Source organism: Dama dama, chromosome 31 (genome assembly GCF_033118175.1).
Source record: "Dama dama isolate Ldn47 chromosome 31, ASM3311817v1, whole genome shotgun sequence".
In the NCBI taxonomy this organism is placed as follows: Eukaryota; Metazoa; Chordata; class Mammalia; order Artiodactyla; family Cervidae; genus Dama; species Dama dama.
In genome coordinates, this window is record NC_083711.1 from 53,412,206 (window position 1) to 53,438,369 (window position 26,164).

The window sequence follows — 26,164 nt, forward strand, 5'->3', positions numbered from 1 at the left end:
TATAACTGCTTCTGTGCCACAACATGGAAAACATCTCCCACATCTTTTTTTTTTTTAATTTGCAACACAGAAAACTTCCTAAACAAAATTAATGATAATGAAGTCAGTCATAATTAACCACTTTAATTAATCCTCCAGAGCTTATCACGAAATAATAAGGGATTCTTAATCAAGGGATAATCAGGGCTATTAATATTATAACTTAAATATACATACTCATTGTACTAATAATTTTTTGAGATGGCATTTTATACATTGAAATAAAAGTAATTATGAACTCACTTATTTCAACATATATAATTTTATTATTGATTAAAGTCCAATTTCATCATAGTTTTCAATATGTATAAATAAATTAATTCACAGAGCTTTTCATTATAAACCTGAAAAAAAAAAACTACAAAATTATTGGAGCTACAGATCCTTCAAAAAATAATTTTCAGTAATTTGTTCACCATTATCTTCTACTGAGCAGTTTTTCACTCTTTCATGACATATATTGTAATAAGTTTCAATATCCTTCCACCTCCATAGTAAAAACTCTACACTGCTATATTTGATCCATGTTATGGGTAAATTGTGAACCCTAAGAATATATGTTGAAATCCCAACCTCAACCCTACCTAGGAATGTGACCTTATTTGGATATTATTTCTCTGTAGATGTAATAAAATGAAGATAGGGTCATTAGGCTGGGTCCTGAGCCTTCCTAAGAGGTAAACACACACACACACACACACACACACACACACACACACACACACACTCTGACAGTCTTCAGAGGCAGAGACTGAAGTTACGAGGCCACAAGTCACACACACACACACACACACACACACTCTGACAGTCTTCAGAGGCAGAGACTGAAGTTACGAGGCCACAAGTCACACACACACACACACACACACACACACACACACACACTGACAGTCTTCAGAGGCAGAGACTGAAGTTACGAGGCCACAAGTCACACACACACACACACACACACACACACACACACACACTCTGACAGTCTTCAGAGGCAGAGACTGAAGTTACGAGGCCACAAGTCACACACACACACACACACACACACACACACACACACACACACACTCTGACAGTCTTCAGAGGCAGAGACTGAAGTTACGAGGCCACAAGTCACACACACACACACACACACACACACACACACACACACACTGACAGTCTTCAGAGGCAGAGACTGAAGTTACGAGGCCACAAGTCACACACACACACACACACACACACACACACACTCTGACAGTCTTCAGAGGCAGAGACTGAAGTTACGAGGCCACAAGTCACACACACACACACACACACACACACACACACACACACTGACAGTCTTCAGAGGCAGAGACTGAAGTTACGAGGCCACAAGTCACACACACACACACACACACACACACACACACACACTCTGACAGTCTTCAGAGGCAGAGACTGAAGTTACGAGGCCACAAGTCAAGGAGTGCCTGGGGCTACCAGAACCTGCAGGAGTCCAGAAAGCACCCTGCCCTAGAGGGCTGGAGGGAGCATGGCCCTCCAGACATCTTGATTTCAGACTCTAGGCTCCAGAAGTGTGAGAGAATCAACTCAAGCAACAGATACCGCAATTTAAGCCATTCCATCTGTGTCGTTTATTACAGCAGCTCTAGGAAATTAATACAGTCACACATCTGTGATTACATGTGATCACATGATCACATGTTCAAAGTAACACATTTCAATAATCTATCTAAATTATCTTTGAGTTTAATCTCTTTCTCAGTGGTTCTACCAAATGAGACAGGCTGTCTCAATCTTTATGATTTAAATCTATAAATGGGCACCTTCTGCAATGATCTTAGGTGTAACCTGCTATAATCAATACATCTATAAACAACTCATGTATAAATGAAAACTCCAACAAAAACTCATGCTCTAATAATAATGATCTTAAAGAGACAAAAGATTAATACTAAAAATGGGTTTAGAAAACTCAATACTCGAAGCACTTTATTTCAAAACAGTAAGACATGAGGACTATTTTATGACCTAACCAATTAGTGCTGGATGCTAATCTGTCTGGATTCCCAGAAACTCCACTTCTATATTAAATCACTAAAAAGAACAAAATAAAGAAAGAAAGAAATGCTTCTTGAGCAAGATTTCCAAGCATTTTTCAGGCTACAGAATTACCACTGCAGCTTTTCTGTTTTATAAACAGACTTCAATTTAGTTTTGTAAAAAATTGCCAAAGGAGCTCTCTTCAACTATCAATAAATAACAAATCTGCCACTTGAAAGACATCATTCATCAACCTTCTTTGTGGGAGTATTGTTATTATGAAACTGAAAACAGGCATTCTTTCTTGAGTGCTTCTGGATTTTAATTATCAAATTTGAATGTCACCGGATATTTACTGAAAGGAAAACATCAATTTTAATAAGCTGCCTTAAGACTGAAAAACATAAAAGGTGTTCAACCGTAAAGCCAAGTTCTCTTGAGCCTTGTGAGTTGGCTTTACTGTCTTATGATACAATGGTTATTACTCAGAAATTTAATCAACTGCAAGTAAAAATCCTCCATTTTTAAAATCAAAATACCATGAGTATATAATATATATTTTGGCCTGGAAGGAATTTAAATAAATTGCAATGAAATGTTTAATACTTAATAAACCAGGTGTTATAGACTGAATGGTGTTAATAGAGGGCTGGGGAAAAAAAGTAAATAAATACCAAATAAATGGGTTAAATGTAAACATTTTGGTTAAAACTTAAAAAGAGTGGGCACTGGATCCAGCTTTAAATTTGAGTATATGGATAGCAGAATAATTTGTATTATTTTGCATTCTGAAAATATATCCCAAAGAGGAAACTGCTGAAGAAACCCCTTTCTCTTTTGACTTGTATGAAAATCAACAAATAAACTACTTTGTATCCAGTTAGCAAAAGCAGCATGGATGTAGAGTTGGTCATAGAGTCCTTAACAGTCAAAGATTCTGCGAGCTCTGACCTGCCCACTCTAACAGACTCCTTTTGTTTAACTTTGAAAGATTTGTCTAAACAACTTTCTTGTGGCCTCTATGTTCATAGCATATTAAAGAAAAAAGCCCCTTCATGTCCAAACTTTAGGAAAGTATATTTCATGTCTCTCAGATGCTTGAAATATGAATGAAAGCATTCTTATCAAGACTAAACAAACTATTCATTGATGATAAATTAATCTCAGGAAGATGCTCACTTTTTCTAGAGAAAATTCCATTTCCTACTTGGCAGACACATTTGGACTGATTACTATTTTCCTCTGTATCCAAATTACATACCATCATTTTAAAATATCACAAATTAATCTTTTCCTTCCTCTGCTCTGACACTGAAAAGGAAAACATGCCTAGAATGCAGACACATGTAAAAAATTAAATAGCAATGGAGTATGTTTATATTAAAATATTTATGTTCAAAAATCTATCCACAACGTCTGTTGACTTATTTAGAAATCATATTTTTCTACTTGCAACTTGTCCCTTGTTCTCTTGAAATGCAAAAGAATTGAAATTTTCACCATTAATTAAAAAAAAAAAAAGGAAATAGATAAGGTTAATATTTAAAATATAAAATTGTTTTCTTAAAGGAGTATAAACCATTCCTTCTCGTACATCATCAAACAATAGATATTTCATGAAACAAATGGAATGCATTTAATACCGCACAAATTATTTACAGAAGACATAACTTTCCTAAGGTTAACTCTCCTGCAAATGATTACTGTAATAACAAAAAATAGCATTGTTTACTAGAAACTACTATTGGATTCGAAAATATACTAAAGAGACTAATGGAGCAACAGGGACATTTAGTTTGAAACAAACCACAGCCTCATTTTTTGATGCTGAAATGTCTGAACCAACAAATACTGTGACTGTCCAAAAAACAATAAAAGACTGAAAAACACATACTGCAATCAGGAAAGCAACCAAGGTGACAGAGAACACTGGAGGAGAAATGCCATCAGACCACGAGGTCCCTGCACTCTTCCCTCACGTCCTCACAATGCACGGGGCTGCCCAGGAGAAAATGGAGAACCTGATGAGGGATTACAAGCCAGGCCACTGACCTGTGAGGTCCAGCAATAATTAAAACTACTACACAGAACACAAAGGTCAATATCTTTATATGGTGAGATGGAAAACCCATGAGTACTGTGAACATGTACCCCTGTTTATACCAATTTAAACATTTCAGTGAATACACCATCTTTGGCCCAAGCAAAGCTGTCATACAGTGCTATGAGGAAGGCAAGCGGGTCGGTTTGCAGCTCTGTAATTTTCTTGTTGCCCTTATTGTTGGGGCTGTTGTTGTAGCTGATGTTGTTTTGATTCAACTTATCTTTACTGTATCAGTTTCAAAATGTTCTTAGTACCCTATTTCATGAATTACAACACAGGCATAAACATCAAGCATAGTGCTTTGTGGTTCTTTAAGGAGAAAGGCACTTTATTAATGGAGCAGGCCATACATTTTTCTTTGCTCAGCCAAGTGGTCAACAGAGAAAAAGATTTTTGCCTAATGCTCCTGCATGAATTTTAAACAAAGGCTAGCATTTTCTAGAATTAATTTTTTAAAGTCAAAATACATTTTAAAAAATCTTTTTTTGGAATGACTATTATTATACTAGCTATGCACGCTATGATTTGTTTTCTACAACACATGTACATATAGAATGGCCCAGGGGCTTTCACATGGTATTAATAATAAGACAACATCTATGTATTAGTCTTTGGCATGAATTTTTTTAGAGCCTTTATTTTCTTCTCAGATAGGCTATCAAACGCAGAGCTATTTTTCCATCCCAGTTGACTTCTGGTTTTGTTTCAGCGGCTGCAAACCAGCGTGTAGGAGGGAAAAATGGGTTGCAGCACTCTAGGCCGCTGAAGCAGTTCTAAAACATGGACAATCTGATCACCATCACGCCATCACCTCCGGGTGTTCTACAAAAACAGTGCCCAACACCAGGGTGCGAAGAACAGGTGATTATACATAACTTTTTATATGAGAGAGAAACTTTTTTTTCTATTAAATTGATCAACTGATGAAACGGCCGGGCACATCATGGAAGAGAGGCATCTCCTGTCAATTTCACAATTGTCACCTGTAGCTACCCTGTAACTGCCTTCACACCCACTTTGACTTTTGCCATGAAAACTTAGGAAACGTATTGTAAAGTCTCTCCTCCACTCTGTGCTTGAAACTATAAATCATCCCTTCTCTACATGACTCCTAACTCCTACTCCACACTTGCAAACACTGTGTGCCAGAGACCAGTGAATTATTCTTCCCAGAAATACCAGTTAAGTATGGTGTAGACATTGCTCAAGAAGCACCAACTCAGTGTGAGGTTCAAATGTTTGGGGAGCGGGGATATGGGGAAAAAGTGATTCTGGAGCAGAAAGAGGTTTACCATAAAACTCAAGTGAGGCATGCAGGCTGCCTCTACCAGAAAGCATTATTCCACCCACTCTCAAAGCAAGAGGCTTGTACTATGAGCTCTTAATATCTATTTCCATGGCAAATAAAGGTATTTAATTTCCACCTCTCAGCCTCTATACAGGGAATACACTGCATGCCGTTTGCTATATCTATTTATTTTTCTATTCATTATTATATTTATCACATTTATGTGAAACTGTCTTAAAAATTCAGGCTGCTCATATTTAAGCAATCAATTAAAGCACAGCTGGTTCAAAACTGATGACTGATTTTTTCCCCACTAATCCCTACATTTAAAAGAAATCCACAAAGAAGTTTATTTTTGATACAACAGGAACATTAAAATAAACATTCATGTATTCATTCAGCCCAATTTTCTTCAATGAAGTACAGAATCTCTCAGGGAAATGCTGGTTTAGTCAACGAACTCCAAATTACTATTTCTACCATAACTGTCCTTCAATTTTAGCTTAAAAATACTTATGTCCCTAGCGATATTATTTACAAAATAAAAATATATATTGTTCAGAGAATTTACAATATTCCCAGTAATCAGTGTATCATACATGTTAGGTAAGAGTCATAATACTAAACAATACTCAAATGCCTAACAACCATGAGAAGATTCTAAGTTTCTTTCAAATTCTATAGAGTAAAACGTCCCAGAGCTCCAAGTACAATGGCATGCTTAAGCCTCAGTTAACATTATGAATTATGATCAGACATTTACCAAATGTAAGCTGTGCATAAACAGTGGCCATCGAACATTATCAGAAAATGGAACATGGATGAAAGAAAAATCCAATTAGAAATATGCTACACCAGCACAGAAGCTAGTAAGCTTAGAGTTGAATTTCAAACAGTGACAAAATTTACTTGGATACTTACAACACAGAATTTACAGAGTTGCCTCAATATGATCACTTAACATTATGCAATCTGTTGTCATCTATGGAAATCTATACACGATCAATCAAAATTTCTAAAATTTCACCATGATATGCTCACACATAAAAAGCCAAAAAAATCAAAACTTATGTATGAATGGTAATTATAAGACATCTCCTAAGTTAAAAAATATTTCAAGTTTCTAAAAATGATATAAAGTGAAATAAAGCTAACCCCATTAAATATTACTACATCCAATTAAAACACTGTATCCACTTGAATTCCTAGATCCTAGAAGTTATACACTTTCTCACTGACCTGATAACCTTAAAAAGTAAAATTTCATGGATTGCACTGCTAGGTTAAGAATTTCAGGGCTACCAAATCTGAGTAAGATGTAGAAAGATATTTCTAAAACAACTTAGTTTTATTAGATCAATGGCAAAACTACAAGGTAAAAATATTTTAAACACAAACATGTGCCTTTCCATAACCTTGGACCATTCTTGGAAAGTCTATAAGAAACCAACGCTATGATAGTTCTCTTCCTTACTTCCCGAACCCTGTAGCAATTCAAATTCCCATTAACAGGCCTGGAGAGAGTCTCAGAGCTTGAAGCTAAAAGCCAACTAACTGGAAGATTCACCACCCTCAAGATGTGTAAACTGTGGTCCAAGAATATTAAGTGAGGAGCCCACAGTTACATAATTGGTTAGACTCCTATGATTATGTTAGGATTCGTCACTAATTTAGAGAGCAAATTATAAATAAGTAAACATTCCTGCCATTTTACCTTTGGCAGAGGGTTTTCCTACATTTAAATTTGATGGTTTTACTCACTCTGGGTATTTGTTTGGCTGGTATTTACAACTTCAGTGTCTACATACATAGATAACTGAATTTTCTGTTATACAATCTTATATTTCATTAGACTAAAGGAGGCAACTGTTTCTGACCTGTTACAGAGATTTCTTAGAAGTTTTTCCAACATCTAAGGAAACTAAAATCCAAAGACATTAAGAGTTTTAAACTAAAATTCACCTCAACTACATTAAGACATTATATACGTTAATATTTGTTTTACAGTCCAGAAATAGATGATCACTATCAGGGAATATTCTAGATATAAATGTCCCAGAAATGAAAAACTCTATTATTTTTTCTATTCACCTAAAGACAGATCATGAAATTTAATGTTGAAATAGCCCAACAACAAACTTTAATGAAGAATCTCCAAGTCAAAAATTCCGGCTATCAAATGAGGATTCAGTTGATATTACTTCAGGCATCAACACTCCGGCTTCTCGCTTAACAAAGAATAGGAATTGAAGTTACATCTGCCACTCATATCTAGCACACCCACACATCCAATCAAGATTCTGTCCTAAAGACACGATCCAATACCAAACGCTGGCTGAGTGGAGCACAGAAACTCTTCACTGCTGGTGGGAATGTACACTGTACAGCCACTTTGCAAAACAATCTGGAAACTTCCTACAAAACTGCACATAGGCTTATCATAATATCAAGTAATTATGCTCCTAAGTATTTGCCCAAATGAGCTGAAATTGAAATTTATGTCCACACAAAATCCTACACATCAGTATTTATAGCTGCTTTATACATAACTGCCAAGACTAGGAAGCAACCAAGATCTCCTTCAATAGATGAGTGGATTAAACTGTACGACATCCACATAAGAGAATATCTCTCAGTAATAAAAAGAAATCAACTATCAAGCTATGAAAAGACACTGGGTAACCTTAAATACACACTGTTAAGTAAAAGAAGCCAGTCTAAAAATGTTACATATTACATGATTTCAACTATTATGCCATTCGGAATAAAGCAATACAATAGAGACGGTAAAAAGCTTCCAGAGGTGTGAAGGCAGGCGGGTAAGGGAACAGTGAACAGGTCAGGCCCGGGGCATTTCTAGAGCAGAGAAACTATTCTACATGATACCACAGAGATGGACACATGACCTTACTATACAATTGTGGAAATTCATAGAACCATGCAACACTATGAACTTGTTAATAATCCTGTATCAACATCAGTTCGTCAGCATAACAAAAGTACCATACTTGGGTACTGTATGAACATCAGTTCATCAGTATAATAAAAGTACCATGCTTGGATACTGTACCAACATCAGTTCGTCAGTATAACAAAAGCACCACACTCAGCAAGCTGTTAGGAAGAAACCGGCACTCGGGGGAAGGAGGTAAAGGGAACTCTACTTTCTGAACAACTTGTCTGCAAACTAAAACTTCTCTGAAAAATAATGCCTATTCAGAAAAATAAGAACACCGCCTCATGAACTAGCTACTGACACGGATAATTTTGTGCAAACCTGTAAAACTGCAAGGTTTAAGTAATGTGAGAAGCGAAGATACAAATGGAACATTTCCCTTCAAACACACACATGGCGACATTTATCCTAACCATGAAACAAAAAGCAGCATCGACTGACACTAAGAAAAATAAAATCTGAAAGATTCTTACCTGTCCTGCGACTGTTCTTCATACATCCTCTCCTTGCCTTCTTTAAAGAGCCTTATTGCCCTTTTCGACTTTTTCATTAGACTGTCAATGTAGATTTTAAAATACTCATTCTCACTGAGTTGGGCAAGCTTCTGGTTGTCATCATATTTACTCAATATAAGTCTCAAATGCTGATATGTATCAGGTAAAATATCAAGTATGTATGGTGGGCTATTTTTCAACTGGAGTTTGGGGTTTTGGCACAGTCTGACCTAAAAGAAACAAGGACAGAAATGAGACATTTTCATGTTAGCTGCAACACTTTCTTCCACAGAAAAACTGAAAAATCATCAAGCTGTGTACCATTTCTTTGTTTTCCATAATACAAATTTTGACTTTAAAACTATAATCACCAATCTACAAAGAATTAAATTCCCATCTGTTCTCACAACAAAATCCTATTTTCTTTAGCTCTCATTCAGCTCCTCTGGCAGACCTTTACTTTCAACCCCAAAGTTTTCAACCTCTCTTCAATATCCCACTGTTCACAGCTTAACAGACCCCCAACGTGCTAGTCACTGTACATCACTAACAGTCTCTTTCTTAAACAAAAGGAGGGCACAGGCCTCATCTGCTGGCTGTCTGCATGTCTCACATCCAGACATTACTTTCCCAACTAAAGCTATTTAATAGATTTTATGTTTTGGCATACTGTTCCCAGACACTGAGGAGACTTGAAACAGGTACCATTTTAATAACTGAATTATTAAGTAGTAACGGGTGTTAGGTCAGAACAAGTCTTTTCCACCTCCTCACATTACATCCCAGGCTTAGAAACACCTGTTGCATGACGGTTCAGTCATTCCATCAGGTGTCACCCCACCACGGGGGCATTCAGAGCTGCGTGCAGAACTGAAAATACCTTCTGTTAGAACAAAAAAAGGCTGTAATTCTACTACCACATTCACTGGTACACATTCATGTGATTTAGTCAAGAGTAAATTAACCCATCTCGTTCTTACCCCTCCCACCACAGTATAAAGAGCCACCCAATTAAACATTCAAATGTAATCATTGGGAATTGAACGAGTGTGTACATAAAGATGCCCGCTTTAACAAAAGGCAAAACGCACACCTACAGGCAGATTTACTGAGAATCTCATGAACCGTAAGCTTGAGGGTCCCTCAGGTACTTGGCCCCCTTCTAAAGCTTTCATCATAAATCTTTCTGCAAGGTTTTCAAGAGCAAGGTGTTTTAAACACAACTGGCTAAGATTTCTGTCTTTTTCCCAGTGTGACATCCCTTCTGCCAAACCGAGCCTTCTACTGAGTGGCACTGAAGTGGTGGAGACATGTCTGGAGTCTGGCTAATGCAAATTTGGGTTGAAGATACATTTAGTTAGACTTTAATAGGAAGTGAATGTAAAGAACACAGTCACTTCTGAAACTAGTTAAATCACTGCCAGCAGCTGTGATAAAAGAATGGCTTCAGGAACATTTCAAGTGTCTGTGAGGCTGACCAGCCCAGCACAGGAGCAGAAAGGTCACGTTCAAATTCCCTGGTAGCCGGGCCTGGTGGCATATGTGAGCACAAAGCATAAAGTGTACAGAGCCTAGATTATTTCTCTGATGTCTGTGGACTTAACTTTTTTTAAATTTATAACTTGTGACTTTTTATTGTTCTAAAAAGTTACACTGTCATACCCAATTTTGTACTTTTTTTGGTCTTTAAAAGGACCACTCTACATTTCAGGTTCCACAAAACATGGATGCAGTTTTGGGTACTCATAAAAGTGCTGGGACTAAATGTAAAAGAGTTGAACAATAATATTTTCAAGAACTACAAACACAATGAATCAAGGAAACAACAAATGAAGACAGCTCTCTTAAACTTACTTCCTCAATTGCTTTCTTTGAGAAATAACCATACCATCTTTTGTGAGTAGAAAAATCTGACTCAAACTATAAAGCATCAGCCCCTAAGACAAACATTTCTCACATTAACAATGGGCATTTTATCTCTCTCCTTTTTGTATACAGTGCCTAAAATCATTATCCAGCGTATCAGTCATCTCAGTCGCTCAGCCGTGTCCGACTCTGTGAGACCCCATGGACTACAGCACGCCAGCGTCCCCTGTTCATCACCAACTTCTGTAGCTTGTTCAAACTCATGTCCATCAAGTCGGTGATGCCATCCCACTATCTTATCCTCCATCATCCCCTTCTCCAGCATATAATACAGAATAAATGGATGTATAGATGGTTGGTTGATTTGATTCTGAAATTCTTTATACACATTTTTACACACAAATATTATATTACTTTCTCATTTTCATGACTGAATTATACATAATTGTTTTTTTTCCCCCCAAGGACTGATGAAGTCTCAAATATATCAATGACTTAACAAATCCTGGTTAAATCAAGAACGTGTCTCAATTCTTAAAACTAAAAGATAGTATCACAAATATACACAAATTTCATAAGTATCACCAACAACATCCTACAACAGGTAATTTAACTTTGGCAACATAAAACTTGGTACAACATGTCACCAGACTGATAAATTATTAACCTGCAGTTAGGGGACCAGGTAGTTTTAAATTCATTTCCTCTAACTGGTGAATTTTTTAACTGATAAATAAAAAAATTCTCTCGGGTATTTTTTCCAGACATTACAAATTACTGTAGTTTAATAGATTCTTTTAAACATTACAAATTTTTAATTTCCTATTCGCTACCTGAACTTATTTCTCATTTGCTTTATTTAAACTATAATTCCATCTGAGAATTGATTGCTTTATTCAGTAAAATTGTTTGAATAACTAGTATATACCAGGTACTGAGCTCGGTGCCAGGAAATTATAGATGACTAGAGCATACTTCCTGCCTTAAGGAGTCTGGCAGAAGAGACCTAGTTCTCTATAATTAACTTAGGAGCAATGTAATTCTTGCTCTAAGGGATCTTAGTAAAGATCCTGTCCAATCCATTCATTTTCAGATAAAGAAACTAAGAACCACAAAGATTAAGGGACTATTAAAAAATCATTAATCCAACACAAGAGTCTGCATCTTATGAATCTCAGGCTGGTCTTCTTTTTAACTATATCACAATTTAATTAGAATTGGGCATATAATTAATGATCCCTGGCTAAACTCATTTACATTTTTATTTTATTCCATTTGTGAATTTACATGAACTTCAGGACCCATCTGTTAATTCTACAATTGCTGTTGCATCAGGCATTGTTTCCGGCCCCAGGGAATACAGCAAGGAATAAATCAAAGACCTGTCCTCAAGGAGTTTTCTATTGGAAAAAAATCGGTGGCTTGAAAAAGAATGACAGGAAAACGGGAGCGCTGTAAGGGAGGAGGGTACAAAGTGCTGGAGGGGGAATGAAGCAGACAGGTCCATGCGGCAGAACCCCGAAAGGCACACCTACGTTTGCAGAAGGAATATTCCAGGCAAAGGGATGTGCAAACGCTTGAGAGGCCCCGGAGAGCAGGGTGTGTGAAAGGGAGTCAATGCAATCACTCTAAAAGGTGGACGCGAGGAAGCCAGTGCTGAGTGGAATGAGGAGCTCCGAAATAGGCTGGAGTCAGTTCAGCCCTTGTGGGCCACACGGTTTTCTAAATCTGCACTTGGGCAAGCGCAACATAAAATGCTCAACTACTACTGTACGCCGCTGAGTGTGCAGTTCGTCAGCTGGATTAGTATTAAACTCTGATTTATGACAGCTCCTGCAGAAAATGAATAACCTTACACCAGGATACTTCTCCTAAGCAGGTCAAATTCAATTCAACTCAATAAACATTTACTGAGTGCCCGCTATGTGCAAGGAACTGCGAAAGCCAGGGAGAGAAAAATGCTTTTGTAACAACAGTATTTTAAGGAGAAAAATCAAGCTCACCACAAGGTTCAAGTTCAGATTCAAGTAACTTAGATGTCTTCTAGAACTAAGTTGCTCCCTAGAATGACAGCGGGTCCCAACACAGAACTTTCACAGAGAACAAATCTTCAGGCATATCACACAATGATGGACTTTTAAGGCACCAACCGGTACATGGAAGGACTGGTTCATTCCTCTCTGCTTTTGAACCGAAAGGTACAACATTCAGTGTTGGAATTGGGTTAAAAATTCCATTATAGTCAGTGACTCAAAGGGTTTTAAAGAAGACTTTGGAGATCACCAAGACCAACTCCTTCCTTGTGACATGACAAGACTTAAACACAGAAATGGAACTTAGTGGAGTTTACTGCTCAGAACCCTGTTTTCTGAACTTACAAGTGAGGCACTTTCTCCTTAAACGCAGACAGCTGCCTGATGTAATTCTTGAAATGTGTTTAAAGATTTTTAAGTAGACCTCTCTGTATATGTCTATACATTTTATATATATTATACACACTGTGTATTTCAATAAATACATGAATATGTATTCAAATAAAATATATATTCAAACATATCAATGCTAAGGCACAAATGTAAACACAGGAGTTACTAGTGCCATAAGAATTCTCAAAGCTGTTAATTATTTTTGGAACATTCTCGCATTTAAACAGTTTCCTGACTGTGCCTTAATTAAAATTTCTAGCCAAAAGGCAACAAAGAAGTATTAGGTCAGCTAACATATTTCCTGCAAACAAGATTCAAACCAGCCCCTGATATCTATGAAAGAAATTTTACTGAAGCAAATGGAAACTTCAACAGTAAGGAACTGGGTGCATACCACAGCAGACGTTCATTATAAAACACACCTCGCTTCATGGAGCGCTCGGGTGTATTAAATCAAGTATTACACCTTCAAAGTGAAATATCCCATTTTTCAAAGACAGTATGGGAAGTCTGAAAGAAACCCTTATTTGTGCTTCCCAGGTAACTAACTGCTCTAAGAGATTCCTTATTGCAGTTACTTAAAAGTATGTTGTTAGGATAAAAAGTATCCATGAGTTCTTTGGATTCTTTACATTATATTTCAGCAAATCACCACTAAGTATATAGAAGTATAAGAACTTGTACAGCATAAAATGTAAAAAATACAAAAATAAAACAGAACTCTTTCTACATAGAGTATCAACTGGGCAAAACCAGAAGGTTAGCATATAACTGGTTATGAATCTGGAAGTTACTCATAATAGGATCTGGGGAAACCACCAATTTTTTTTATGGTTTTCAAAGTTTTCTTTAGAAGACTAACATATTAAAAAGCACCATTAAATAATTGCCTAGTTGTATTCAGAAGTCAAGTATGTATTCATTTGTTCACTGTCCTTCCATATGAGAATGGAACTTCTTAAGGGTGAAGGGCATATCTGTCTCACTGGTCTATTTCCATCACGTAATATAGGATCCTGCATATAATAGGTGTAAAATAAAGATCTCAGTGGAGGGAAGTAGGAAGATATGGTGGCTCAGATGGTAAAGCATCTGCCTACAATGCAGGAGACCCAGGTTCGATCCCTGGGTTGGGAAGATCCTCTGGAGAAGGAAATGGCAACCCACTCCAATACTCTTGCCTGGAAAATCCCATGGACAGAGGAGCGTGGTAGGCTACAGTCCATGGGGTCACAAAGACTCAGACACGACTGACCGACTTCACTTTCTTTCTTTCTTTTCTTTCTCAGAAGTAATATTACAAAAAGAATATCTCCATCTATATTGAATAAATCTGCCGACATGAGTACAAAGCTTGGAGAAGAACTTGACCATTACAAATACAGGGGTGAAGGTCCTTTTGATTTATTTCTTGCGTAAAGAGGAAGAGCCATAATGCTTGAATCTTCACACCACGAGCATAAGTCATACGTGCTTAAATCTTCATACCATGGACACAGGCCTGAGAATCAATAAGACCTGGGATCTAGCCCTTGCATTTACTAGCTTTACAACCTTGGGCCAGTTTCTTCTTCAGGAAACCATGAAAACTTCTAAGGATGTTACAAAGTCTCAGAGGAAGAAAAGTAAGGTGCTCAACACAACACCTGGCGCAGAGTGGGCCCTGGCAACTTTTCAGGATTTCTTCCCCTTCCATATCATACCACAATACAGCAGGAGCACTGCAGGTTTTGCAAAGGTAGAATTAGACTAGGGGCACTGGCCACCTTGCTGGGGATCTTTAAGAGCTGTTTCATTTAGTTCATGTGTGTGTAGGCATGGGCACACACAGTCATGTCCGACTCTCTGCCATCCTATGGACTGTAGCCCGCCAGGCTCCTCTGTCCACGGGATTTTCCAGGCAAGACGACAAGAGTGGGGTGTCATTTCTTCCTCCAGGGGGAATCTTTCTGGTCCTGGGGTTGAACCCACATCTCCCACATTTGCAGGTGGATTCTTTACCGCTGAGCCATGGCTGAAGCCCATAATTAGTTCCTAAAGTTTGTTATACTACCTGAAATCCCTTACAAAGTCTCCTGCTTTGGGCAGAACAGCGGCAAATAAGACAGGTCACTACTGCTCACGTGGAATCAGTACCTCGGTACTCAGCTGGTCTGGAATCTTTCGAAAGGTAGAATACTTAAGTAGTATTTTTGTAATTCCTATTGAAAAACAGTGTGAGCTTAACAAGTATTTAAATATTAATGTGTTAAACAGCTAACAATTTAGTCAGATATTTTCCAAACATTTCTTTAATGACCAGGAGAAAATCAGAATCTTACAAACAAATCTGTAAAAAGTCTTAAATATGTGCCCAAGCAGAGTAGACACAAACAATACTGTGGTGTCATTTAAGTTGCAACATGTTTTAAAGTGATCTTAATATAAAGGTTCAGGACTAATTTCCACTTCAGTTTTTTTACTTACATACGCAGTTAACTGCTAGAAAACTAGCTTAAACTAGCTTAAAAAAACTAGCTTATATATTGTTTAATTTATAATATGCAATTTGAAAACATGGTTTAAATATTACAAATATGAGTTAAAACACTTCCTGACAACTCTAAGAAAAATTTACAAATTCCTCCATAACTTCGCTGTATATTTCCTCACTTCCCTCTTATCTACACAGAAATTAGTTATCTACCAAGGATTACCCTTCTACTTGTTCTGAGCCTTTCCTTCCCACACTGTAATCCACAATACTACTTTATCAATTACTTTTTCTTCCATCTTAAATCACTCCCCACCTATATTCCTTCCCCTCAATTCTATGAACCTCTACAATAGCACCCACACACACACAAGGCTATGCTCTGCTCAAATCCTCAAGCTAGCATAACTTTCTTTCTTTACGCTAGTTGTCCCAGTTCTAGAACAATTTTCCTGAATTCACATACTGAATTTAATCTAGCCGTCACTTCAATCTAGCTGTCATTGATGTGACACAGAAAGATAAACAAGGGCCTTGACTCAAGAAATGCAATGATTTCTTAAATTTTCGTTCGGCTTGTATTTGTCCATTTGAGCTTATTAGTTTTCTTAGATGTTGAAACTACTTCCTTATAAAGTTCTCTCTACCCAAGAAATCAATATGCTCTCATTCCTTTCCTATCTGTTCCATCACTGTTCTTTGTAGGATTCTCTTTCCTTCACCACCATCTAATTATAGATACACAACCGATACAGCCAAAAATTCCAATCTCTGACTTTTTCTCCCCAGCTCTCACCTTCTAGTCTGCCTTCCCAATCTCTTGTTGTTCTACAGCTTGAAATGCCACCTCTATGGTCTTATCTACCAAACACACATCTCTAGTTTTAATTTCTCTCTTTAACTGCATATGCAATTTTCTGACTTCAAGATGGATTTCACTCTGGCATGTCAAACTCAACATGGCCAAAAAACAAACATCATGCACCAGGCCCCAAGCTTCCTCTTTTTCTTCATATGTTCCTTATCTCATTAAGGGCATCACTGCTTTTAGAGTCAACTAAGCTGAAAACCTCAAGAGCCACTTTCACTTCAACTTCTCCTTCATCCTCTATCTCTGAAGGGTCACCAGGACCTTAGGTTTTACTCCAAAATGTCTCCCACATTTGAACCAACACTTGCTATATCTACTGTCAATTTTCTGGCTCAACCCTTCATTATTTCTTACCCAGTCTGTTTTAATTTCTCTTGATCATTATCTCTACCTTTAAAGGGTTTTTTCCCCCTCTTAATTCATCCTTTCTAGAGTCAAGAGAGTAACTGACCGACACAGCCTTGACATTCTCTCACTCTGCTCAAACATTTCAGTGGTTCTCTGCCTACGAAATAAGTCCAAATTCCTTGACAAAACACTCAAAGCCTCTTTAACCTTCTCTAAATTTCCTTCCCTCACTCAGTCATCTCCCTTGACCCATCATTCCTTCCACCTCACTGGAATCCAAAACATCCTCTAAAGAACAGCTAGATAATACTACCAGCTATACCACACCACACTGCCTACACCAACTCTCCACCCCAGCAAACTATGTTCACATCCTAAGTTACAGCACTTTGCTGTTCATTCAGTCATGACAGACCCTTTGCACTCCCGTGGACGGCAGCACACCAGGCTTCCCTGTCCTTCACCATCGCCTGGACCTTGCTCAAACTCATGTCCATTGAGGAGATGATGCCATCCTTATTTACACCATATTACCGCACGTACTGTATCTTCCAGGATAACATGGTTATTTATGATTATCTATCCTTCCATACTTGGCATATAATAAATGAATGATGAAATCACTAATAGCATAGAAAGCAAATTTGAAAGAAAGAAGTTCATTCAAAATCTGAATGGTTAAAATTTTATAGGGGTTAAACGATTACTAACTAATGAAGCCTTCTATTAAAGGTATGCTCTATATCACAAGGATAAACCCAGGGAACTCTTGGGAAGATTCCTTCACATCTTTTACTTTATCCGAAAGTTTTATGTAGAAGGGACAGGAAGCAAACTTTGGGATCACTTCATTTATCTAAGCACAAATTCAAAAATCTAACTCAGTACTAGACAAAATAACCCAGGTATGTATTATGTTATCCTCTATCCAAGTCTATTTGGGTCCATGATCCTGCTAATAGAGAACAACCTCACTGAGGAAAATGAAATATGTGAAGAATAATTCAAATAAATGTTATTCACTATTCCAAAGGCCCAAGGACGGTGATATTCTTAAACCCATCAAATACAAACAACTGGCATCCGAAAATAAAGTTTTAGTCTACGTGCAATATTTTTCAGAGGTATGAGTAATTTAACTTAGAAAAGAATACTGACTATTTTTTAACAGCTGCATGTATTTTAAGACATTTTGACTGAAAAGCTTTCAAATATATTATAGTTGAAATGAGATTACAAAGACAGAGAATAAATTAAATTCCAAGCTTGAAAATGTACTAAATGCACTGAGGACAAAAGGCAGGAAAAGGCTGTTTGGCATCATCACTTTTTAAATGCTTTTAAAACTCTGTCAGTAATATAATTTCAAATAAATGACAAGGACAGCGAGACAGAAACATAGGCAGGTACTCAACTTGCTTTGCTCTTTGGCATCAATTAATTATTTTTTAATTTCCTGAACATCCATGTATGCGCAGTACATTTAGTATTTATTAGATGGAAAATTGTTTCTTCCACTTTCCATCACCTGGCTAAGACGCTTGTGAAAACCATACTCAGGAACCTCTCATTAATAAATCATCACTCCTACATACTGATTAGCAATCATTTCCTTACCCTCACCACAGCATTTTCAACAAGAATACAATAATGCCTTTCCTAAAGGCAGTGGCCAGCAGAACCCAGACAGACAACAGTCTGAGCAGTGGCCAGAAAAACAAGGCAGATGTTCTTGAGCCTGCTCCCACTGTACTTTGTATAGGTCTGTGTTACAGACCTCTCTATATGACGTGGCAGTTACCCACCTACATGCCTGGCTCTGATGATGGTCTTGGAGCTTCCTTGATAGGTCTAGAGCAGATTTATACCTTGTCTAGCTTTGCATCTCCAGGTAACAAGGACTTCATAGAAACACAGTAGGTCCTCAATAAATGTTTAAGAACCTCTATCTCTGTGAGAGTTCTGGAACAGACTCCACATTTCAGGTGTATATGAACCTCACTGTATATTCATGACAAACAGTTCTGTCTCTGTATCAGAGAGGCATCCACTGATCTGAACAGTTTGTGATCAGCTATTGACTTACACTGACACATGGAGCTAAGACCAGAAAATATATCTAAAATAAATGAGATGCTTTGGGATATGTTACTATTTTTTTCCTCAATAAATGTACTATGTTAAGTTTGTGCCACTGATGTTTTCTTTCAAAACACTTTACATCTTACAAGGAACACAACTGAGCAATTACTCCCTCCTAATCTCAGGGACCTTGCATAGAAAGCTTGCCCTCTGAAAACATAACAGCTAGCTAGAACTGGAATCTCAGTTGACCGTTTTAAATTTTAGAGGCCAGGGAATGGTGTAACTACACACTTACTAGGTTTTTCCCCTACAGTCTAAGACTGCTTCATAAGCCCTGTGAGATAAGTTATTTTACTTTGTAGGCAGCTGAGACATACTGTACTTGGAGCTTGTTTACAAATTTACACTTCTAAGATTTGACCTTGTTGAAGAGGTTTTATAAAGAAAAATGCTGAATTTTTTCTGTAGAACCCTGTCTTCTACATAACTACCAGTTAGATTTGAAAGTTACTATTCTGTTATTCACAAGCTAGACTCCAGCTATGGCAGTTATTTTACAAAACTGTTAGGCAATGTGTCAAGGGATTACCTTTTGGACTAATAATAAAGTTCCTGATGTAATCACCAGGACAGTGTTCATAATATGAACCACTTCCTACACCACTGACAAGCAGGAAAGATAAACACATGTGGGGGAATTCTTCTACACTATACAATTAAATAAAATATTTTTCCAATTAGTAACTATCAGTGCTTTTTTATTACTGTGAGATAGAGTAGCAATAAACGTACTGGACTTTCATAATGATTTACATGGTTTCCCTCCACAAAGCCCACAAATGCATACATAAACAAACACAACAATCTTCAGCCTTGACAGATAATGAAGACAAATACAGAAAGCCACACAATGCACCTTTGCCAACACCTGTGCCCACATTCCACTAAGTAGAGACTTCAGGTGATACATTTCCTCTTGAGTCAAGATTCTCAATTGGAAAGGCTAAACGCAAACCCACAAAAGGGTTAATAAACAATGGCAGAAGCCATTTTTTTTTACCATAACCCATAAGCCATCTATTTTACTATAATCCATGATGAAATAATTAAAAGAGGATAAAACTTAAGTCAACAATTACACACACCAAAATTACACAGGCCAACATTACATACACATTTTTTAACGTTTCAAAAATAATGACTCTATTAACCATAGTTTACCACTTCCTCATACAGATCTTTTTCATTTGACGTTCTAATATTTACTCACAATTGTACAAAGTCTGATCACTCAAAGAAGAGGGTGGGGAGAGAGAAGACCTCCCCGGTAGAACCTGACCCATTTTTGCCCACTCATATAACAGATAAGTTAAAAAAAAACCTTGACTCTCCTTCTTGTATGCCCAACTAGTGATACAAGCATGAGTGACCTTAAATTGCTTACTCCTCAGAAAAGCAAAGACAGCTAGTATTGTGCCTGCCAAATATACACAATTTTTCCAACTGCATGCTCCTCATTCTTAAGTATCCAATGTTAAAATGAAAACCTGACCTCAAGCAGCAAGTTGCAATGTTCTGACACTATGACATCATTCTGTCTGAAGTACTTTAAAATCACAATTTGAATAATTGGCAGAAGCTTAAATAGGTCACACTGAAGCCCAAAACTAAGGATATTTATCTGACAAAAATATTCTGGCTCTGCCTTTAGTGCCACCAGCCACAGAATGCCAGGCCTATCGCTCATCTACCCATCTGTGCTTTTCATAAGGATAAACAAAAATAAAGTAAATCTTATCCCCTTCCAGTATTGCTACCACCACCAACAGTGGCTTTTTGTGGCAAATATTTGAACAGTTACGAAAAAAGTAAAGGTAACTGCTTTACTTTTTATTCTTCATAATATGACTTCACACAGCTACAAAGAAATATTTTTTTTAACTCCCATTTCTGCAGGTATAAAGATATCAAGAGCCCTGCATCAATTAATTTTATAATTAGCCCCAAATATCTATCAAATAAAACTATAAAGGGCTACAAACACTTACCAATATATAGCTTACAGTACCACTGATGCAAAAGCAAAACGATTAATTTTGCACAGCAGCAAGCTACATCTTAGGCTTCCCTGGTGGCTTAGTGGTAAAGAACACACCTGCCAATGCAACAGACAGAGGTTCGATCCCTGGGTCGGGAAGATCCCCTGGAGGAGGAAATGGCAACTCACTCCAGTATTCTTGCCTGGGAAATTCCAGGGACAGAGGAGCCTGGTGGGCTAGAGTCCATATGGTCATGACTTAGCCACTAAACAAGCTACATCTTAATCATATTTATTTCATAATCCGACTTAGTAAGACAGGACAATGACAGCTACAGTTTTCTCAGCAGACCTCTATGAAGTATCAGGTGCCTAGACTCGTCTGGGTACTGACATCCAGCACCATTTCTTCTTGTAACTTGTAGTTCATCTGAAAGCAACATGCAAAACCACAGAGGTTTCTGATACTCTCAGTCCCACCACCTCCATCATAAATTTTCCTTTCACAATAAACAAAGTGCAATCGAAAAGGTTTCCTGTTTCAAAATGGAATAGATGAAACAAACTGTGACTCTACCATTAACAACAACCAAAAAGTTCCTTAATGAAGATGAATTCTCAAAGATGAAAATGGAAACTCTCAAATACTGCTTCCTCGCTTAAAGACTAATATGGTTCTTTCCCCAGTTATCATTCTCAGCATCACACACTATGGATGTCATGAGTAGTCCCACAGACTTTTCTTAAATTACTTGTGTGCACTCTTGTTATCTAAGAGCAACACAACCTTACATAAGACAGAACAAACACTTCCAAACGATTCTATGCCACGCACCAACAAAGACCAGCCAACAGTAAAAGCTTTGCATATCTGAGTCATATAGAGGAACTTTGAACCTTGAAGAGTAGGACAAAAGGTAAAAAAAAAAAAGTCTTGGCTCTGAATCCAACTTTTCAAAACACCCAGAGCAGATACAAGAAACACGGTCAATCTGAATCAAAAGATCGTTGCCATACCATTAATTATTACTAAATGACAGTACAACAAAACTGGAGAAACCACATCCAGGGTCAACCCTGCTGTTGTTCAGACACAGTCAGACAGAACTTACCACTTTGTCCATGAGTTTCCAAGTTTTCTCCACAGTCCTGCGATCTGCTGCGGCTTGCTTAGGGGGTCCAACTGCATCTTGAATAGCATCAATAATACCCAAAATTCGTCCTTTTCGGGGGTTTCCTCCTCGACCACCAGGGTTTCTGCCATTCATAGAATTTGCCATTTGGAATCTTAGCTCTTTGAAAGGAAAAAAAAAAAAGTTAGTCGGTCATGAAAATATTTATGCAACAGCAAACAAGTTAACTTGTACCCACTACATCCTCCTCCATCAGTGAGAACAAAATCCAGGGTCCCAGATTCCACTTTTCAATAGCGTGTGACTTTTTCACTCTCAATCTTTACACACAACACACAGGTTTAGGAGCAATGACCTTAGATCTGTTTTGGGAACACTAAGAGTTAAAGAAGCATCATTCTCACATGGCAAGGAGTGAAGGCTTGATTAATACACAACTCACAACGACAGTTAACGAAAACTTAAGATTTCCTCTAACTATGTAAGAACACATCGGTTTCCCCCCGTCCCTGACTTAACCCCAATTCAAAAGGCCAGAACTGAAGCCCCTAGAAAACATTCTGGGAGCCTCACTCAAAAACCGCACTTTCACTGTGTGATTTCGCTAAGTTATACAAAACGTAAAGATTATTCTACAGGAGCAGAAGGGGCACGGCTGTTGTCAACAAAGGCTGAGGGCTTGGATTTTCCCGGCTAAAACCACCAAGTTCGGACTCATGAACACACAAGCACACAGTTCTTCAAACAACGCGGCTGAGGAGTTGTTCCCAAGTTAAGAGCCAAACGAACCAACACAAATAGATCCAATTTGAAAGAGAGTGAGAACCTGGCAAGAGCGGACACAGAAAGGAGAGAGAGTTCACTTCTTAGGCTTCCTGCGTTTCATCTCATCCAAGGCGGGTGGGGGTAGGGGGTCCGAAGCTTTGTCTCGGGACATCGGTGCCTCCCGGCTCAGGCTCCTCCCCTGCCCGTCCCGGACCACAGCTTGGCGGTGGGGGGAGGCGGCCAGAGAAAGGTCCAAGAACCCCTCCCGCTCCGGCACCCGCAGCCCCGCGCGTCCGGGGCGCTCCGCGTTCGGCTCCCCGGAGGACGCTCCTCCCCGGGTTGTCTGCGATCCCAGCCCCCTGGCTCCCCTGACTCCCTACTCCTCCTTCCCCGGCCCAGCCCGGGTCCCGGCTTTAAATACCCCCTCTTCAAAGTGTGACGGCGGCGGCGACAGCAGCTGGAAACCGGGGCTGTCCCCTCTTCCTCCGAGGCCCGCGTCGGGCTGCCCCAAGCCCCTTGGGCGGAAAGCTGCGCGGAGCCTCCCCGGCACCCCCTTCCCTCCGGCCGTCTGGGCGCCGTAGAGACACGCGGGTGCGCGGGTCCGACTCGACGCGCGCGAGCCCAGGGTGCGTGGGTAGCTCCGGCAGGGTGTGTGTAATCACCGTGGAAGCCCCGCTCCCGGGGAAGGAGCGACCCGGAGACGCCGGCCACCGAGGTGGGGGAACGCAACAATTACCGTCAAAACCAATCCACGCCCGCTCTCCCCTCCCGCCCGACTCTCAGGGAGGCCGCGGGGCGCCGCAGCAGCACTAGCCGGAGGAGGAGACCACTCGCTGGCCACCCCACCCCTGTCGGATACACACAGAGGGAGCCCGGCGCGGGGCGGGGCTGGGGGCGGGGCCGCCCGGGGCTGGGCCAATCCAGCGCCCCCGCGCCCTACCCGACAGCGGGCGGCGCCAATGGGCGGGAGGCGCCCGTCCTCCTCGCGCTACCACCCGCTCCACGTCTCCCACAGTACACAATGGCCCCAGAGGAAGGCCCTCTCGCCACACGTCCCACATGGAGAGGCACTTGGAGACACATGAGGGGACTGGATCCACCCGAGGACGAAAGTGGAAAAGGAAATGGAAGAAAAGATGCAAGGCACCAGGGAATTAACCAATAAGGAGTGGGCGGGTGGGCGTGAGCGTCGGGAAACGGAGCCAAAGCGGACTCTGGCTAGAAGGCGGGACTTCCTGCTTCGCTCACCTTCCTAGTCTTTTGTTTCATAGCAACGGAGTAGTGGCTGAGAGGGTGTTGCTTCTTTACTCTGGGCGGATTCGAGGCTGAAGAATTCATCTCCTTAGGGCTGCCAAACTTCTACCCAGGACAGCAGCCAGACGGGTCGAAAGCACGGCTTCTTGTGGACTAGCAAAAAACAGCACACAGTCTTTCAGCTTCTAAGATGAAGTATAAGCCTCTCACAGAATAGACTAGGGTTGACACCTGATTGCCAACCAAAACTTCCTTGATTTCTGAGCGTGTTTCCCTTTTCCTTTTAGTTCCAGAGGAATTGCTGATCAGGTTGATGAAAAAGTAAACAATTGACAACGCAGGCCAAATTGTCTCTACTAACCACGCCAGGGAAGTAAAAGAACCAGACTATAGGAACTGCTAATGTATACACTGCACCTTTTTATTTACTGCAAGTTGCTGTGTAAATGACTGAAGAGGAAACGGCTTTTGTATTTTGTCTGAGTCACCTTTACTCTTGTGTCTGACATTCTCTCCCAGCATTTGGAATCTTTCTGTGGCTCCAACCCAGTGTCTTTAGAAAAGCCCATATCTGACCAGTCTTAAAAAGAAAAAGCTACTGTGCTCGGGCGCTTCTTTCAACAAGATCATAGATTAAATAAATGTCTTCTGTTAGCTCCAGCCCCACCACAGGTGCTACTAACAATTGCTCTGAATTGTTATGCTTTAGAATTTTTTTCCACCTCAGTTGGCAGTGAGAAATAAACTTTACACTTTGGGTTTCTCAGATGTTGTAACATGTTGTTAATTTTAAAAATATTTCTCTACCAGTTAACCTGATGTTTCTCAATGGTTCTAACCACTTTCTAGTTAAACAACCGTTTTAGTCCAGTGATAATGGGTCAAAGATCCTGACTTCTTGTTAACATTCTTTACAGCCCTAAACACAGATGGTTAAAGTTTTCATTTGATTAAAACAGGCAAAACGTGGTCTTTGCAGCTGGTCAGGTGATAAAATGTGGTTCAGGAAGTAATTTTGTTTCTTTGCCATTATTTCTATGCCAATAATTAAAGAGTAGTTCCTTGTTTTCACATTGTGTTTATCTACAAAAGAACTGGCTTCTCCATATCTCTTCCACCCATGCATATCTCTTTTACTCATAGTGACAGTAGTTACATTTACTAAAGAGAGACTCCAAAAGAAAAAAAAACCCAAACTGATTGGGTCATCTTTTAAATAAATCCCAAAAGAACATATGTATAGAAGGTTTTTCACCATGTAGGAAAAGAGTAGCTTAAGGAAACATTACGACTAAGTATATACATTCTTACTCATATTCTATATGCATATTCATATCTAGATAAATGCAGAATAAGTAAAATACATGTTATAACATGTGGCATTCTTTTGGTGTTAGCTTTGCAACTGAAAGAGATGACTTTGTAAGAAAATAGCACTGACTATGGTATCAAGCATATCACATTGATACATACAAATTACAAATTTTGTGGGATATGGTTTTATGTATATATATATATATAAAACACACATACACACAATGCACACATAATTTATTTTATATATTATAAATAACACCAAGAAATTACAGCTTCATTCTCCACTAGGTGTTTTATTAAACCATGTTGAGTCCAAGTTAAGTTCTGGTGTAGTAGGGCTCCCATTTGAACCAGAACTAGGATTCAGGATTTGCTTGTGTCTGATGAACTGAGGGAGTGGTAACCCTCCCTGCAAACAATTAGTATAAGTAGCTGATGTCTGTGGGAGAATAAAGACCTACTGGGATGAAACTTTACATCCCAGATGCTTCCAATGAAGACAGAAGCGATAGAATATAAAGTACTGCCTACTGAGGGCTATAAATAAAAGCACAAAGAAATGTTTTCATAGGAGACATTGTGATACTCAGCATAAGCAGTAGTACTTCAAGGTGACAGAATTGGCTAGAGAAATACACTGCTCATTTCTACATGGAACAAGTTCATCTCAAACATGATGCACTTTAAG

At 39.0% G+C, this 26,164-nt stretch overlaps 1 protein-coding gene across 7 annotated transcripts in view; it reads right to left on the reverse strand.

Moving 5' to 3' along the window:
* Positions 1–23,764, reverse strand: part of CBLB (Cbl proto-oncogene B) — a 220,278-nt gene extending 196,514 nt beyond the window's left edge. The window contains exons 1-3 of one of the 7 annotated variants that reach the window (XM_061134398.1): positions 23,642–23,764; positions 22,120–22,301; positions 8,880–9,130 (exon numbers count right to left, since the gene is read on the reverse strand). In XM_061134398.1, coding sequence (XP_060990381.1) covers positions 8,880–9,130; positions 22,120–22,287 — 419 coding nt within the window. In that variant the 5' untranslated portion in view covers positions 22,288–22,301; positions 23,642–23,764. Of the gene's footprint in view, positions 1–8,879; positions 9,131–22,119; positions 22,302–22,966; positions 23,182–23,326; positions 23,539–23,567 lie in introns of those variants that run through there. The other 6 variants (XM_061134400.1, XM_061134399.1, XM_061134403.1 and 3 more) reach the window with 6 other exon arrangements.
* Between the last annotated feature and the right edge of the window lie 2,400 nt (positions 23,765–26,164).